The sequence below is a fragment of the Nerophis ophidion genome, linkage group LG02, assembly GCF_033978795.1.
Source record: "Nerophis ophidion isolate RoL-2023_Sa linkage group LG02, RoL_Noph_v1.0, whole genome shotgun sequence".
NCBI classification, from domain to species: Eukaryota; Metazoa; Chordata; class Actinopteri; order Syngnathiformes; family Syngnathidae; genus Nerophis; species Nerophis ophidion.
In genome coordinates, this window is record NC_084612.1 from 6187941 (window position 1) to 6205218 (window position 17278).

A 17278-nucleotide genomic window follows, 5' to 3' on the forward strand; every position below is an offset into this window, starting at 1 on the left:
CCGCTCTGGCCCAGTCAGATCCGACAGCATAGACTACAAAAGCAAAAGCTCAGGTTTGTAATTTCAAGCTTGTAATGATCAGAATTTTATCTTATAATAAAAACCGCGTTCTGGCGGTCAACATCATCTTGAGTTCAAGTCAACATGAAATTGGGGACTCGCCAGAACGCGCCGTGTTGTGTTGTGTTGTGTTGAGCTGGTTAGGGTGGTGCATTCACTGATATATATATATATATATATTCAAAATGACATTGAGCTAAGGCCAAAGTTCAAAAAATCATATCAAGATTTTTGGTTACAAAAAAAAAACTCTGACTGCTATCAAGTGCTGTGGAACAAGGTCAAGATGTACTTTATTGCCTTCCCAACATCATATTTAGTAGAACGGGGCTTCAGTGCAGTCGCCTTGCTTCTTTCCAAGCAAAGAAACCGACTGAAAATGACTGACCGCGGGGATCTACGACTTCTTAGTGAGTTCCAGCCTGATGTTGAGAAGCTTATGTCCCTGCACCAAGCACATCCATCCCATTAATATTAAATGTGAGACAATGAAGGTTACTGGTGGAATGTTTATTTACCATTCTATGTTGCTGAAACAGTTAAAACTGCTAAAAAATAAATTGGTTTACTAAATTGGGTTTTATTTGTAAAATACACATTTGTGTTTAACCTTTCTCTTTCCAAATTGCAGCATACCAAATATCAAGAAAGAGGTGTTTGTTGGCGCTAGGAATTCACTGGGGAGCCAAGGGGGCGCCAGCCTGCAAAAGTTTGGGAACCATTGCTCTAAATGTTTTGCTGGACAGTGATAATGGGTACACTTAAATGTACATCTAATGCACACTCTGTATTATATATCTGTGCAGAGAGTGGTGAAGACGGCGAAAAAAAAAAAGATCATAAGGACTCCACATCCTCCTATCCAGGAAATTGCAAAAAGCCACTGCCTGACCAGGGCTCAGAAAATCTGCAGAGACTCCCCCCGCCCCCACCAAGGACTGTTTTCACTGGGGCGGTTTAGCTCAGTTGGTAGAGTGGCCGTGCCAGCAACTGGAGGGTTGCAGGTTCAATTCCCGCTTCTGCCAACCTAGTCACTGCCGTTGTGTCCTTGGGCAAGACATTTTACCCACCTGCTCCCAGTGCCACCCACACTGGTTTGAATGTAACTTAGATATTGGGTTTCACTATGTAAAGCGCTTTAAGTCACTAGAGAAATGGCGCTATATAAATATAATTCACTTCACTTCACTGATGGACTCTAGAAAGAGGTTCCGCAGCCTCCGCAGCAGAACCTCCAGGTTCTGTAACAGCTTCTTCCCTCAGGCCATAAGACTCTTGAACGCATCATAATAATCCCCTCAATCCCCCCCCAAAAACGGATTAACTCGCTGGAATAGAAAGACAATATAACATACATCCATAAACGTGGGTGCATATGTAAAAGTGCAATATATCTATTTATCTGTACAGTAATCTATTTATTTATATCTGCACATTATTGCTCTTCTATCCTGCACGACAACGAGCTAATGCAACAAAACTTCGTTCTTATCTGTACTGTAAAGTTCAAATTTGAATGAGAATTAAAGGAAGTCTAATTTTAAGTCTCTCTATGTAGAGTAAATATTTCTTTTATTTCATATTGATTGATAAACCGATCAAAAAGCCAAGTGCAGTGTTCAGTGTTGTTTTTGCAGTCTCCTGATTGGCTTAACGAGCATGTCAACATCTAGGAACAACAAGTTATCTTATATTGAAGGGACATTTGATCTTGTTTACATGTACATAAGACCGTGTTTTACAGCCTGAGTCGCCTTGTCGTACAAGATTGGATTTGGGGAGTGAAGCCGAGCTTCAAGTTTGGCGGAGGGTTGAAGGCTTGTGATTGGCTGTCCCGTGATTACAGGGCAAGATGGGTGTTTACAGGCAGATGACAGGTGTGGGGAAGGAGGACAGCTGCTTTCACTTTGTACTGTAAACTACACACACACACGCACATGAGGATGGACATTAACTGGAAACACACGCCCTGCAGTGCGCTTGTATGCATGTGTGTGTGTACAGCTGGATTGTCGACTTAAAGTGAGATACACACACCTACACACACACACACACACACACACACGAGTGCATGCGAGTAGCTTTTGGCTGACCTTTCTCGGGCCTGCTGGCCGAGCTCATCAGTCAAATTTTGGATATCCGTCCATCCATCCATCTATTTCCTACCGCTTATTCCCTTTAGCGTCGTATCTCAGATACAATCGGGCGGAAGGCGGTGTACACCTATGGACAAGTCCCCACCTCATCGCAGGGCACAATGTATAATTGTACATGTATGTATGTATATATATATGTATATAAACATACTTTATTGTACATGTTTGTGTATAGTCATACTTTATAATTGTACATGTTTGAGCATATCCATCCATTTTCTACCGCTTATTCCCTTTTGGGGTCGCGGAGGGCGCTGGCGCCTATCTCAGCTACAATCTGGCAGAAGGCGGTGTACACCCTGGACAAGTCGCCACCTCATCACAGGGCCAACACAGATAGACAGACAACATTCACACTCACATTCACACACTAGGGCCCATTTAGTGTTGCCAATCAACCTATCCCCAGGTGCATGTTTTTGGAAGTGGGAGGAAGCCGCAGTACCCGGAGGGAACCCACGCAGTCACGGGGAGAACATGCAAACTCCACACAGAAAGATCCCGAGCCTGGGATTAAACCCAGGACTGCAGGACCTTCGTATTGTGAGGCAGACGCACTAACCCCTCTTCCACCGTGAAGTCCTAATCATATTCATACTGTATTATTGTACATGTTTGTGTATAATCATACTTTATTGTTTTTAATTTTTGTGTATAAACATTAGGGGTGTGGGAAAAAATCAATTTGAATACGAATTGCGATTCTCACGTTGTGCGATTCATAATTGATTCTCTTTATTTACTATTTTTTTTTAATCAACCCCGCCAAACAATACATGGCAATACCATAACAATGAAATCCAATTCCAAAACCAAACCTGACCCAGCAACACTCAGAACTGCAATAAACAAAGCAATTGAGAGAAGACACAAACACAACACAGAACAAACCAAAAGTAGTGAAACAAAAATGAATATTATCAACAACAGTATCAATATTAGTTATAATTTCAGCATAGCAGTGATTAAAAATCCCTCATTGACATTATCATTAGACATTTATAAAAATAAAAATAAAAGAACAATAGTGTCACAGTGGCTTACACTTGCATCGCATCTCATAAGCTTGACAACACACTGTGTCCAATGTTTTCACAACTATAAAATAAGTCATATTTTTGTTTTTTTTAATAGTTAAAACAAATGTACATTATTGCAATCAGTTGAGAAAACATAAAAGCTTTTTACAAAAATCTACTACTCTGCTTCCATGTCAGCAGACTGGGGTAGATGCTGCTGAAATCCTGTGTTGAATGAATAGAGAATCCTTTTAAATCGGGAAAAATTTGTTTTTGAATCAAGAATAGTGTTGAATTGACCCCGAGAATCGATATTGAATCGAATCGTGGGACACCCAAAGATTCGCAGCCCTAATAAACATACTTTATTTTACATTTTTGTGTATAATCATACTTTATTATTGTACATGTTTGTGCATAATCATACTTTATTGTTGTTCATTTTTGTGTACAAACATACTTTATTTTACATTTTTGTGTATAATCATACTTTGTTATTGTACATGTTTGTGTATAATTATTATTTATTATTGTGTAGGTTTGTGTATAATCATACTTTATTATTGTACATGTTTGAGGTTAATCATACTTTATTATTGTACATGTTTGTGGATAATCATACATTATTATTGTGCATGTTTGTGTATAATCATACTTTATTATTGTACATTTTTGTGTATAATCATACTTTATTATTGTTCATTTTTGTGTATAAACATACTTCATTATTTTCTTCTATGTCCCACTCTCCCTTGTGGAGGGGGTCCGGTCCGATCCGGTGGCCATGTACTGCTTGCCTGTGTATCGGCTGGGGACATCTCTGCGCTGCTGATCCGCCTCCGCTTGGGATGGTTTCCTGCTAGCTCCACTGTGAACGGGACTCTCGCTGCTGTGTTGGATCCGCTTTGGACTGGACTCTCGCGACTGTGTTTGATCCATTATGGATTGAACTTTCACAGTATCATGTTAGACCCGCTCGACATCCATTGCTTTCCTCCTCTCCAAGGTTCTCATAGTCATTATTGTCACCGACGTCCCACTGGGTGTGAGTTTTCCTTGCCCTTATGTGGGCCTACCGAGGATGTCGTAGTGGTTTGTGCAGCCCTTTGAGACACTAGTGATTTAGGGCTATATAAGTAAACATTGATTGATTGATTGATTGATTATTGTACATGTTTGTGTATAATCATACTTTATTATTGTACATGTTCGTGGATAATCATACTTTATTATTGTACATGTTTGTGTATAATCATACTTTTTTATTGTACATGTTTGTGTATAATCATACTTTATTATTGTTCATTTTTGTGTACAAACATACTTTATTTTACATTTTTGTGTATAATCATACTTTATTATTGTTCATTTTTGTGTACAAACATACTTTATTTTACATTTTTGTGTACAATCATACTTTGTTATTGTACATGTTTGTGGATAATCATACTTTATTATTGTACGTTTGTGTATAATCATACTTTATCATTGTTCAATTTTGTGTATAAACATACTTTATTTTACATTGTTGTGTACAATCATACTTTATTATTGTTCATGTTTGAGGTTAATCATACTTTATTATTGTACATGTTTGTGGATAATCATACATTATTATTGTGCATGTTTGTGTATAATCATACTTTATTATTGTACATGTTTGTGTATAATTTACTTTATCATTGTTCATTTTTGTGTATAATCATACTTCATTATTGTACATGTTTATGTATAATCATACTTTATTATACTGTACGTTTGTGTATAATCATACTTTATTATTGTACATGTTTGTGTATAATCATACTTTATTATTGAACATGTTAATTTGTATATCATACTTTATTATTGTTAATTTTTGTGTATAAACATACTTTATTTTACATTTTTGTGTATAATCATACTTTGTTATTGTACATGTTTGTGTATAATCATATTTTATTATTGTATGCGTTTGTGTATAATGATACTTTATTATTGTACAGGGAATAAGCGGTAGAAATGGATGGATGGATGGATGTTTGTGGATAAACATACTTTATTATTGTACATGTTTGTGTATAATCATACTTTATTATTGTACATGTTTGTGTATAATCATACTTTATTATTGTACATGTTTGTGTAGAATCATAATTTATTATTGTACATGTTAGTGTGTGAACCTACTTTACATGTTAGTGTGTGAACTTACTTTACAAAAAAAAACTATTTTTGTTAGTATGATGTAAAGGTAACACAAGACAGGCTTTGACGTGGGGCTTGCGTGTTTGCGACAAATTTGGCCCCGTGGCGCCGGAGCTTTGTCGAGACGCGCTTGTGCCCTCGGGCGATAACGAAGAGGACAGCAAACAACAAAAAGTGTATGAGACTGCACAAGTGGGATTGCTTCACTTTGCCTGCGGTAGAGGAGCAAAACTATCTGCAATGAGAAGCAAGAGATGGCGGTGTTCCGCCATTTTTTGTACTTTTGACACTTTGGACATTGTGGATTTAAAAGGAAGTCTCGCGCAGATCAATAATTGACTTTGGATGCAAGGGAAAGAAATGTACAGTATGCAATGTTGCGTGCGACCAGTCTTCCTCTCAAGGAATAAAACACAGTGGTCAATTCCAAGTTCTTTTGGATGACATATATTGAGTAAGAAGGACCACCGAGACAGAATGGTACTTGGCCGAGTTTTACTAAAGCTTCAGGAGACCAGCCCTTACAACGCGACAACAGCAAGAAAAGGTCTAAATCCAAACAAAAAGAGTGAGCTAATGTAGCAGGAAAACAGCTCCTCTCGCCCAGAAAGAAGCCCAGCTAAGGCCTTGAAAACAGATAACAACTTGCCAAAAACAGGGTAATATAGAATTTGGTTTGTTACCTATTTTATGGAGGAATTAAGTCAACCATATAACTGGCACCAGATGTTATTAAGAAAGTATTAATTATGAATTGAGAATCGTTTTAAATCAAGAATTTAACCAGATTGTGTCCAAAGATTCACAGCCCTGATGTACATACAATTTTGTTGCCTTAAAATAAATGTAATTATATCATCCATCCATCCATTTTCTACCGCTTATACCTTTTGGGGTTGCGGGGGGCGCTGGTGCCTATCTCAGCTACAATCGGGCGGAAGGCGGGGTACACCCTGGACAAGTCGCCACCTCCTCACAGGGCCAACACAGATAGACAGACAACATTCACACTCACATTCACACACTAGGGCCAATTCAGTGATTCCAATCAACCTATCCCCAGGTGCATGTCTTTGGAAGTGAGAGGAAGCCGGAGTACCCGGAGGGAACCCACGCATTCACGGTGGAGGACATGCAAACTCCACACAGAAAGATCCCGAGCCCGGGATTGAACCCTGTCTACTCAGGACCTTCGTATTGTGAGGCAGATGCACTAACCCCTCTTCCACCGTGAATCCCTAATTATTATATTAATAATAAATAATAACAATATCAACATATGTCCTAAATAAAGTGTAAATAAAAATAACGTACAAAATAAAAAGACAGCTTCAACTTTAGTCATATTTTTTGTGCTTAGGAAACTTCTCTATAACTTTATATCTAGACTTCATTACTGCCACAGGTGGTGGAAAAATGTATTACAACCGAGTACCGCTGTGGCCCATACGGACCACAGCAGAGAAACAAATATTGTTTGCGGACCTCGCAGCTCAACAATAGGCCCTATGGTTAAACACTGGTCTAGAGCAGGGACTCTGGTACGTGGGCTCCATCTAGTGGTACGCCATGGAATCCCTTGGTTAAAGTACAGTGTTGTATTTTCTTACATTCAAACACCGTGTTACTGTTCAAACTGTGGCCAAAAATATTAAACATACTTGCAAAATAAAACCTCAGCTTTGTTTTTAATAAAAACTTAGGCTTACTACGCTACTGTATTTTATTGTTGCTCATTATGGTGCTACTTGGAGAGACAAGTGTTATCTGAGGTGGTACTTGTTAAAAAAAAGTTTGAGAACCACTTATCTAGAGCAGGGGTGTCAAACGTACAGGTTTTATCCGGCCCGCGGGATGAGTTTGCTAAGTATAAAAATTAACCGAAATTTTTGAATGAAAGAAATTGCTGTTCTAAATGTGTCCACTAGATGTCACAATAACAATTGTTTGTATCTTTGTAGATTATGCTACATATGTAAAAAAAAAAAAAAAATTATGTTAGTACATCAGTCGAGTAAAATGAGCAAACTACATAAATAACATCCTGTAATTTGATTTTGATATTTTATATCTTGATAGATTGAAAATTAACACCAATGAGTTGACTGATGAACATTATCACATTGTGTATTCAGAAAGTATAAATAACGACAAATAAAGATAGAATAGTATTAACGGCAACATGCAAGTGTAAAAAAAAACTCAACAACATTATGATTTGTACATTTTCAGAATGTGCTCGTTCTATTTTCAAACAAAGAAAACAATCTGAAGTTGTCTTTATTTTTAAGTTATCGCGCCGCGATTTAACCAGTCCGGCCCACTTGGGAGTGGATTTTTCTCCATGTGACCCCCCGATCTAGAGTTTGACACCCCTGATCTAGAGCATCATTAAGAAGTCATATTTGCATGAACGGAGACAGGAAGTAAAGAGGAAAACAAGGTAATACACTCATTATGGGATATAGAAGTTCCCCATGAGGGGTAAATTGAGGGCAGTAACATGTGGGAGAGTGTGTGTGTGTGTGTGTGTGTGTGGTGGTCCACGTTGACCACCGCAGGGGGCAACATGGTTGTCATGTAACAAGCGAGCCTGACAGCTTAATTACCAACGCAGCTAAAGATTTATTGGTTTATCAATCAGGGCTCCGGGCGCTGCCTTTGCCCTCAGGACACGAGAGCCATTACCATGAACCCGGTGGCCCATGTGACCCAGACTCCTCTCCATCGTACGGGGGCACATCCTGAATGCTGAATCCACCCGTTGGCACACATGCCTACATTCCGATACACGCATATATAGTAACACTCCCAGGATATATCCAGCGTGTCAGGCATGTATGCACAAAGATGGCGCACTCGGGGCAGCATGTGGGCGATGGGCCTTTCATGTTGTGAAAGAAAGAGCCCGGCAGAAGCAGAGAGAAGCTGCAGGGGAAAATGTTCCACTTCACCAAAAAGTGTTTTTCTCTGCTACAAACTCCAGCCATCTGGACGCAATTACGCTATTCCTGAATTAAAAGTGAGCTCATTTGGAATCTCATCAAGGAAGGGGAAAAAGGGGCCGTGCTCAAGCAGCCAGGTGCCACAAACACTTGCAGTCTTTGCTCAGAGACTGGCCTGCAGTCACGCGTCTGCAAGGGGGCATCTTAGGGAAATGCTGCCCTCATGTGGCGACTGCTGGGTGTGACAAGTGCAGAGTGCACAGTTTGGAAGCTGGGCGAGTGAGTGGTACCTGAACGAGCCTCCTCCGGGGTCGTTGAGCTTGTTTTTCTGATTGCCCGAGATCTGGACAGCCAGGCCAACTGGAGTCCTCCCGGCTTGAAAGGCGCCTACCTTCCCCATTGTGCCTGTCAAGAGGAAGACAGGAAAACAAAATAACTGAAGTACCTAGAACATCTATCGAACCCTCTGGGTTCGGTGAGTCGGCTTCAGGGGTCCTGCCGTGGAGGTCGAGACACACCAGACTCATCATGTAAATAAAAACGTCTCCCTGTCATAAGAAGTCTCACTGATTTGCAGGTGTGTAATTTGTTGTGAGTTCATGCACTGCGTTGGTGTTGTTCTTTGAACAAGGTGAACTCCTGTAGATATTCATGTATATAGTCATTTCATCCACTGTATAGAGCAGGGGCGCTCACACTTTTTCTGCAGGCGAGCTACTTTTCAATTGACCAAGTCGAGGAGATCTACCTCATTCCTATTTATAATTTATATTTATTTATTTATGAAAGAGACATTTTTGTTAACAAGTTAATGGTGTTTAATGATAATACAAGCATGTTTAACACACATAGATTCCTTTTCTTTCATGAAGACAAGAATATAAGTTGGTGTATTTGATTCTGATGACTTGCATTGATTGGAATTAGACAGTGGTGCTGATAACGTCCACATTTTCAAATGGAGGAAAAAAAAAAGTCCTCCTTTCTGTCCAATACCACATGAAAGTGGTTGGATTTGGCATCTCATTTGTCCAACTTGCATACTCGTTTTTAAACACTTTGTTATGAGAATAGCATATGTGTGTGGCCCTTTAATGTCTGGCAGCAGGTGAGTGACGTCAGTGACTGTGCGGGTGGGCAAGCAAGTGAGAAAGCGGTCGCTGAGGGCGGGGGAGAAATACATTGGCATCAAACTCCGTAGCTTGCTAGCTTGTGCACGCTAGCTTTCTGAGACTCTTATTTTGTTAGCACAGGCAGGATGAAACAGGTCTTTTATGGTGAAGACAGGAACTGTGCAGTCGGTCTTTAGAGTTTTGACAGTAGGTACGGAGTCTCTAGAAATAAAATGTGTTTCTCTGCGTCCGCCCTGTTAGTGATTTTTTTCTTAAATATGAGCTCGGAGCAGCCAGCGTCATCTCACAAGATCCTCGGGTGCCGAGAATGTCAAACAACTGACGAAAGTGAAGTCTTGGTATGATTGATGATTGCTCATTTTTATGTATATTTTTTAATGCCTGGCTTGAGATCGACTGACACACCCTCCGAGATCGACCAGTCTATCGCGATCGACGTAATGGGCACCCCTGGTATAGAGTGTACATTTGTACAGAGTGTATAGAGTCACATTTGTAGGGAGTGTATAGAGTGCAGATGTGGGTAGTAACGCGCTACATTTACTCCGTTACATCTACTTGAGTAATTTTTGGGATAAATTGTGCTTCTAAGAGTAGTTTTTATGCAACATACTTTTACTTTTACTTGAGTATATTTATAGAGAAGAAACGCTACTTTTACTCCGCTCCATTTATCTACAATCAGCTCGCTACTTGCTACTTTTTTTTTATCGATGTGTTAATGCACGCTTTGTTTGTTTTGATTTTGTCAACACGCATTCAAAGTAGGCTCGACGCATGCCTGCGCTTCACCAATCAAATGCAGTCACCGGTGACGTTGGACCAATCAAACAAAACCAGGCGGTCACGTGACCGTCACATGTCGAATCCGACCTAAAAGAGTTAAAAAACTTATTGGGGTGTTACCATTTAGTGGTCAATTGTACGGAATATGTACTGTACTGTGCAATCTACTGAAAAAAGTTTCAATCAATCAATCAAAAGTGTAAAGGAAAAAAGACACTTTTTATTTCAACCGTACTTCCCGTCAAAAGCCTAAAGACTGATCGCACGGTTCCTGTCTTCACAATAAAAGTGCCGCTCCATCGAGCCTGCGCTAACAAAATAAGAGTCTCTGAAAGCCAGAGCATACAAGCTAGCAAGCTACGGAGTTTGCCGCCAATGTATTTATTGTAAAGTGTATAAAAACAAATATAGAAGCTGGACAAATAAGATGCCAAAAACCAACAACTTTCATGTGGTATTAGACAGAAAGGAGGAACTTTTTTTCTCTTCCATTTGAAAATGTGGACATTATCAGCACTGTCTGATTCCAATCAATGCAAGTCATCAGAATCAGGTAATACACCAACTTATATTCATGAAAGATAGGAATCTATATGTTAAACATGCATGTATATTCATTAAAACACCTTTAACATGTCAACAACAACGGCAAAATAAATAAATATAAATTATATACTGTGTATATAAATGTATGTATATATATATATATATATATATATATATATGTATGTACATATATATATATATATGAGGTAGATAACCTCGACTTGGTCATTTATTAAGTAATTGATTAACGTTGAAAAACGTATTGGGGTTTTACCATTTAGTGGTCAATTGTGCGGAATATGTACTGTACTGTGCAATCTACTAATACAAGTTTCAGTCAATCCATCAATCAATCGATAAGTTATTGTGGCTCAATTTGACTTAATTTTTTTAATTTTCATGTATTATTATTTAATATATATTATTGTTTTAGTTGCTTAAGAGATATTCCTGGCTATGAATTTGCTCATTGCTATTTTTATGTTTTTGTGCATTATTTGTTGCCGTAATCATTAAACAAACAGGTTACTCATCAGTTACTCAATACTTCAGTAGTTTTTTCACAACATACTTTTTACTTTTACTCAAGTAAATATTTGGGTGACCATTCCTTACTTTTACTTGAGTAATACATCTCTAAAGTAACAGTACTCTTACTTGAGTACAATTTCTGGCTACTCTACCCACCTCTGATAGAGTGTACATTTGTACAGAGTTATAGAGTTACATTTGTGTACATTTGCACAGTGTACAGAGTGTACATTGTACACAGAGTATAGAGTGTACACTGTTCTCTTCCACACCTTTCTTTGCACTTCTTTGGCTTTTAACACTACGTGAGTTGTGTGGTCCTCTGTCCTCTGTTGTCCTCTGTGTTTTTTATACACTTTGATTTCTATTTTACTGTTTTAATTGATTTTACCCTTTAAAATTGTTTTTAATCATATTTGTTTTCATATTGTTTTTTTTTTTATATTGGTTTTATATTTGATTATTTTTTATTTTTATTCAGTCATTGGTGGGGCATTATATTATTTTTTTAATATTGGTTTTAACATGGCTGTGCAGCACTTTGAAAACGTTATTGTTGTTTAAATGTGCTATATAAATAAAGTGGATTGGATTGGATTCTATATTTTTTTATACTTTTAAATATTCATACATTGTTTTCTTGCATGCACACATCGCACTGTATGGAACGGACTCAATCTCGTTACCCTGCGTAATGACAATTAAGCTGATTCTGATTCTGATTCATGCACGGTTCATTTTGTGAACCAGTTAAAAAAACATAAAACTGTGTGTTGTATTTGAAAAAAAATATATATATATATTTTTCACTACAGAAGGGTTCGGTTAATGTGGATATGAAACTGGTGGGGTTCGGTACCTCCAACAAGGTTAAGAACCACTGACCTATTGATTGATTGATTGATTGATTGATTTGTTGGAATTGGGGGTTAAATCACCACAAATGATTCCCGGGCGCAGCACCGCTGCTGCCCACTGCTCCCCTCACCTCCCAGGGGGTGAACAAAGGGATTGGTCAAATGCAGAGGACCAATTTCGCCACACCTAGTGTGTGTGTGACAATCATTGCTACTTTAACTTAATTAGTAGATTGCACTGTACAGTACATATTCTGTACAACTGACCACTAATAACTTTTTCAACTTGTTTAAGTCGGCATCAATGTTAACCAATTCATGGAAGCAGAGTACTATGGAAAAAGGGACTTTTTAACACGGCTCCAACGTGTACCTATAACCCACAGGTGGTCATTTTGATATTTTTCATTGCCAAATACATACAGTACAGGCCAAACGTTTGGACACACCTTCTCATCCAATGCATTTTCTCTATTTTCATGACTATCTACTTTGTAGATTGTCACTGAAGGCATAAAAACGATGAATGAACATATGTGGAGTTATGTACTTAACAAAAAAAGGTGAAAAAACTGAAAACATGTTTTATATTCTAGTTTTGTAAAAATATCCACCTGAATTTTTTTTTACACTGAATTTTTCAGCACTGAATTTATTTATGCTGAATTTTTAAACACGTGCATTTTGCTCACAAATTCATTTTCAATGAAATTTTCAGCATAATTTGATGTAAAAAAAATATATTTAGTTCCCAAAATTCAAATGCAAAAAATTTAGTTACCGTATTTTCCGGACTATAAGGCGCACTTTTTCCCCTCAAAACTCGACATTGCGCCTTATGACCTGGTGCGCCTAAGCTACGGAATAATTCTGGTTTTGCTTACCCACCTTAAAGCAATTTTATTTGGTACATAGTGTAATGATAAGTGTGACCAGTAGATGGCAGTCAAACATAAGAGATATGTGTAAAATGCACGATGATGGCAATATGACTCAAGTAAACAACAACAACATTGTATATATTCCATTGAAAATATAGAACATTATGCATGGCGCTCAAAAATCTATCAAAATGTTTTAGTACGACTTTGGTAAGCTATGAAGCCGCACCACTTTACGGATTGTCGGCGCATTAAACATACGAGTATTATGATGGTGTGTGTATAATTATTATTATTATATTATCTGGCGTTTTGTTTCGCAATATTATTCATTTCTTACCTTCTTGTACGTGCTGATCTGTATTTGGGATCTGCATAAATCCTGAAAAATTGCACGTGTCCACCATTGTAGTCCGATCGTTTTCTCAAACTTCTTGTTATACGACATTCATCCTCCCCTGTTGCCATTTCTAATATAAAGTAGTGTAAAGTTCTTACCTTTATCTGTCAGTAAACTCCCCATGAACGCGCTAAAACATACCGGTGTAGTGAATTTATATTATTCACCCAAAGAACTTCAGTAAATAGAAATCCAGTCGGGCGTTTTTTCACAGGACACAGCTTGTTGTTTTCGGATGAGGAGATGTTGCTCCGTTATTGATTTAAGTGAAGTCTGAATGTCATTAAAACAGTTAGCTCAATCTTTTGACACTTCTTCCACTCCCGTCCTTGCACGCTACACCGCTACAATTAAGATGACGGGGAGAAGACGCTGCCGAAGGTGAGCCACGTAAATAAGACCGCTCCCATAACGGCGCATCCTGAAGCGACTGTCAGAAAGCGGCTTGAATATGGTCTGTAAAACATAATCTATGCAAAATTTTTAACCAAAGAACCACCATTACATGTTATGTAGACCAGTGGTTCTCAAATGGGGGTACGCATAGCCCTGGGGGTACTTGAAGGTATTTTTTAAAATATTCTACAAATATTTTTATATGTTTTTTTCCAAATAGAAAAAGAAAAAGAAAGACCACTAAAAATGTGCAATATTTTGCACTGTTATACAATTTAATACATCAGAAACTGATGACATACTGCTGTATTTTACTTCTTTATCTTTTTTTTTCAAACCAAAAAATGTTTTGCTCTGATTAGGGGGTACTTGAATTAAAAACATTCCCACAGGGGGTACATCACTGAAAAAAGGTTGAGATCCACTGCTGTAGACCACAACAAAGTGTTTTCAATTTAGAAATAAATAAATAATAATATGACTCCTTCAATGCAACCAATAATCCAGTGCACCTTATATATGAAAAAAGTTTGAAAATGTGCCTTGTAATCTTATGCGTGCAATGGTCCGGAAAATACGTTATATAAATTCAGTGTAAAAAAAGAAGCTTTAGTAATAAAGACACAAATGAACCTCCAAATCCGAGACTTAGCAAGTAATTGTCCATAAGTCAAAGGACATATAACACCTGGAAGATACATGTATCACACACATATTTACCACAGGTAATGTACACTCATGTGGAAATGTTCACCTTCCAGATTGGTGCAGAGTTACGTCACCGTGGAAAACGCAACACTTTACCGACTCCCCTCACACTTCCACGCCACATTCTGCCTGCCGCTCTGAGACATTTTTTTTTCCCCACCCCTCCCTCAGCGACGCACTAGGACTGCCAGAGTGAATTTAAACTTGATCTTAACAGGCATGTTCCCCGCCGAGAGGCACAGAAAAGTATTTTTAGAATGATCCCCGCATTCCAATTTATGGGCATAAAACAACCTACAGAACTTTCACTGCGGGGCAATCTTTTGGGGGGGTGTATCAAATTTGTATGCACCTCTGATTGCCCACACCCGCACATGCAAAAAAAAAAAAAAGGTAAACACACCAACACATAGCACCTAAGCACACAGCGAGCTCTCTTAGGAGAGCGCTTCAGCTGGTTGGCGTCGGGGCGATGTTTGTGGGCTTGTGTGTGCGTGTGAATCAGAGTGAGTAAGCAGCGGCACTGATGTTTGAGGAGGCTTTATAAGCAGACAAGAAAAAACACCTGTTCTCGCTACGCTTCCTGCCTGTTTACACATCCTGCAGCCCAGCGAGAGGATGCCTGACTAATGGCTAAATGGCCTGTTTAGTCTCCTTTGCCGTGTACGCCGTTTAAGCGCAGGTGGACTTAGAGTCACCATGCATCTGCACAAGAATGTAACCTGGCTTTAAAGAAGTTGGGCAGAATCGACTGTGTAATGACGATGTAACAGTAATACCAAGAGCAGACCTGGTCAAAAATATGGCCCGCGGGCCACATGCGGCCCATTAAGATTTTCAATCTGGCCCGCCGGGCATTCTGCATAATTTTCTTAGACCTTTAACATCAAAACTGTAGCCGTTAGAGATGCGTGGATAGGCAATTATATCATCCGCAACCACATCACCAAAGTTGTCATCCACCCGCCGTCAACCCGAACCAACATTTTATCAGAACCGCAACCGCCCGCCACCCGCCCGCTGAAATACATCAGAAGTCAGCCACCTTTACCACTCACAGAGCTATTTAAACCCGTTTCACAGAGTAATGAAGACAATTGGAGCCGCTAACGTTCTCACGAATATCCAATTGCCGTTCATCCTGATGACAAGAATATGGGCGTGCTGTGAAGCCATTGCCTTTGACACCTTCAACAACATGTACAAACCGATTGTTAGTCCGGCAACATGTTGTGTGCAGCTTCCGCAATCACACATACAAGATTGAAAGGCATACTGGGTGATACAGAGTACACTGATGGTTGTGATATAGACAACTTTAACACTTACTAATATGCGCCACACTGTGAAGCCACACCAAAAAGATTGACAAACACATTTCGGGAGAACATCCTCACAGTAACACAACATAAGCGCAACACAACAAATACCCAGAATCCTTTGTATCTGTGAAACTTCCTGAATATATTTTACACCCCCATGCCCCGCCCCCACCTTACCGACGCACGGGTGGGGGGGGGGGTGTAAAATATATTCAGGAATTGTCACGGATACAAAGGATTCTGGGTATTTGTTGTGTTGCGTTTATGTTGTGTCACTGGTAGGATGTTCTCCCGAAATGTGTTTGTCAATCTTGTTTGGTGTGGCTTCACAGCGTGGCACATATTACTAAGAGTGTTAAAATTGTTTATATCACAACCATTAGTGTGCTCTGTGTCACCCAGTATGCCTTGCAGTCGTGTGCGTGTTGCCACGGAAACCACACACAACATGTTGCTGGACTGACAAGCAGATCGTACATGCTGTAGAAGGCGACAAAGGCAATGGCTTCATAGCACGCCCTAATACTTATTATCTGGGTGACTGCCGGCAGTCATTCTAGAGAATATTAGCGTCTCCTATTGTCTTCTTCGCTTTGTGACACGGGTCTTAAATGGCTTTTTGAATGGCAAAGGATACCGATCCCAGAACCATGTTTATCAAATATTTCCAGATGGTTCAACCGCCACCCGCCCGGATCTAATTAAAATCTATTTTTTCGTCATGTCACCCGCCCGACCCGCGGTTTATCAGCGGACTCCGCGGATGAGACCGCAAACTGCGCATCTCTAGTAGCCGTCATTATGATGTGCAGTGCTGTTTTTAAATGACCATGAGTCTTGAACTATAGAAAGTATTTCAATGGTCGAAACCTGCACTTTTGGGTGTTATAGGAGTTATTACGGTAATCTACGTCACAGCAGCTCAGACGACGAACAAACCAGAGTGGGCGGGGTTGGTTTTCAGAGCAGCCAGCCCGTGTCAGGAACAGATGCGGAAGCACATTTGTACAACAAATGTCTGCATAAAAGTGATAATATATACTATTGTTGGTGATTATTAACTTTTGCAGTCATATTTTGCTGTTTTTTTGTTGTGTTTTGCTACATTGTAAAAAAAATACAGAACTATCGAGGAGCTGGTCTGAGAAGTAAAAGAGGAGCGACGTTCGTATGTTGTTAATATTCAGTGTTTTATTGTTCATAGTTAATATTGTAAATCCTACTTTCTTTATTTTCATGTACATTTTGGGTGTCCCATTCAGTAAAAAACTGTAAAATTCCATTCCGTTTTTTTTTAGGTGGCCTGTCATAACTTTTTTAGAACTCCATCGGACATTGTGACTTTTGGGAT

General features: G+C 39.1%; 1 protein-coding gene across 3 annotated transcripts in view; it reads right to left on the bottom strand.

Annotated features, from left to right (window-relative positions):
• LOC133536309 (transcription initiation factor TFIID subunit 4-like) overlaps positions 1-17278 on the bottom strand; it is a 307989-nt gene that overhangs the window by 202371 nt on the left and 88340 nt on the right. For all 3 annotated transcript variants that reach the window (XM_061876744.1, XM_061876737.1, XM_061876752.1), the window contains one exon: positions 8658-8772. In XM_061876744.1, the coding sequence (XP_061732728.1) occupies positions 8658-8772 (115 nt within the window). The remainder of the gene's footprint in view (positions 1-8657; positions 8773-17278) is intronic.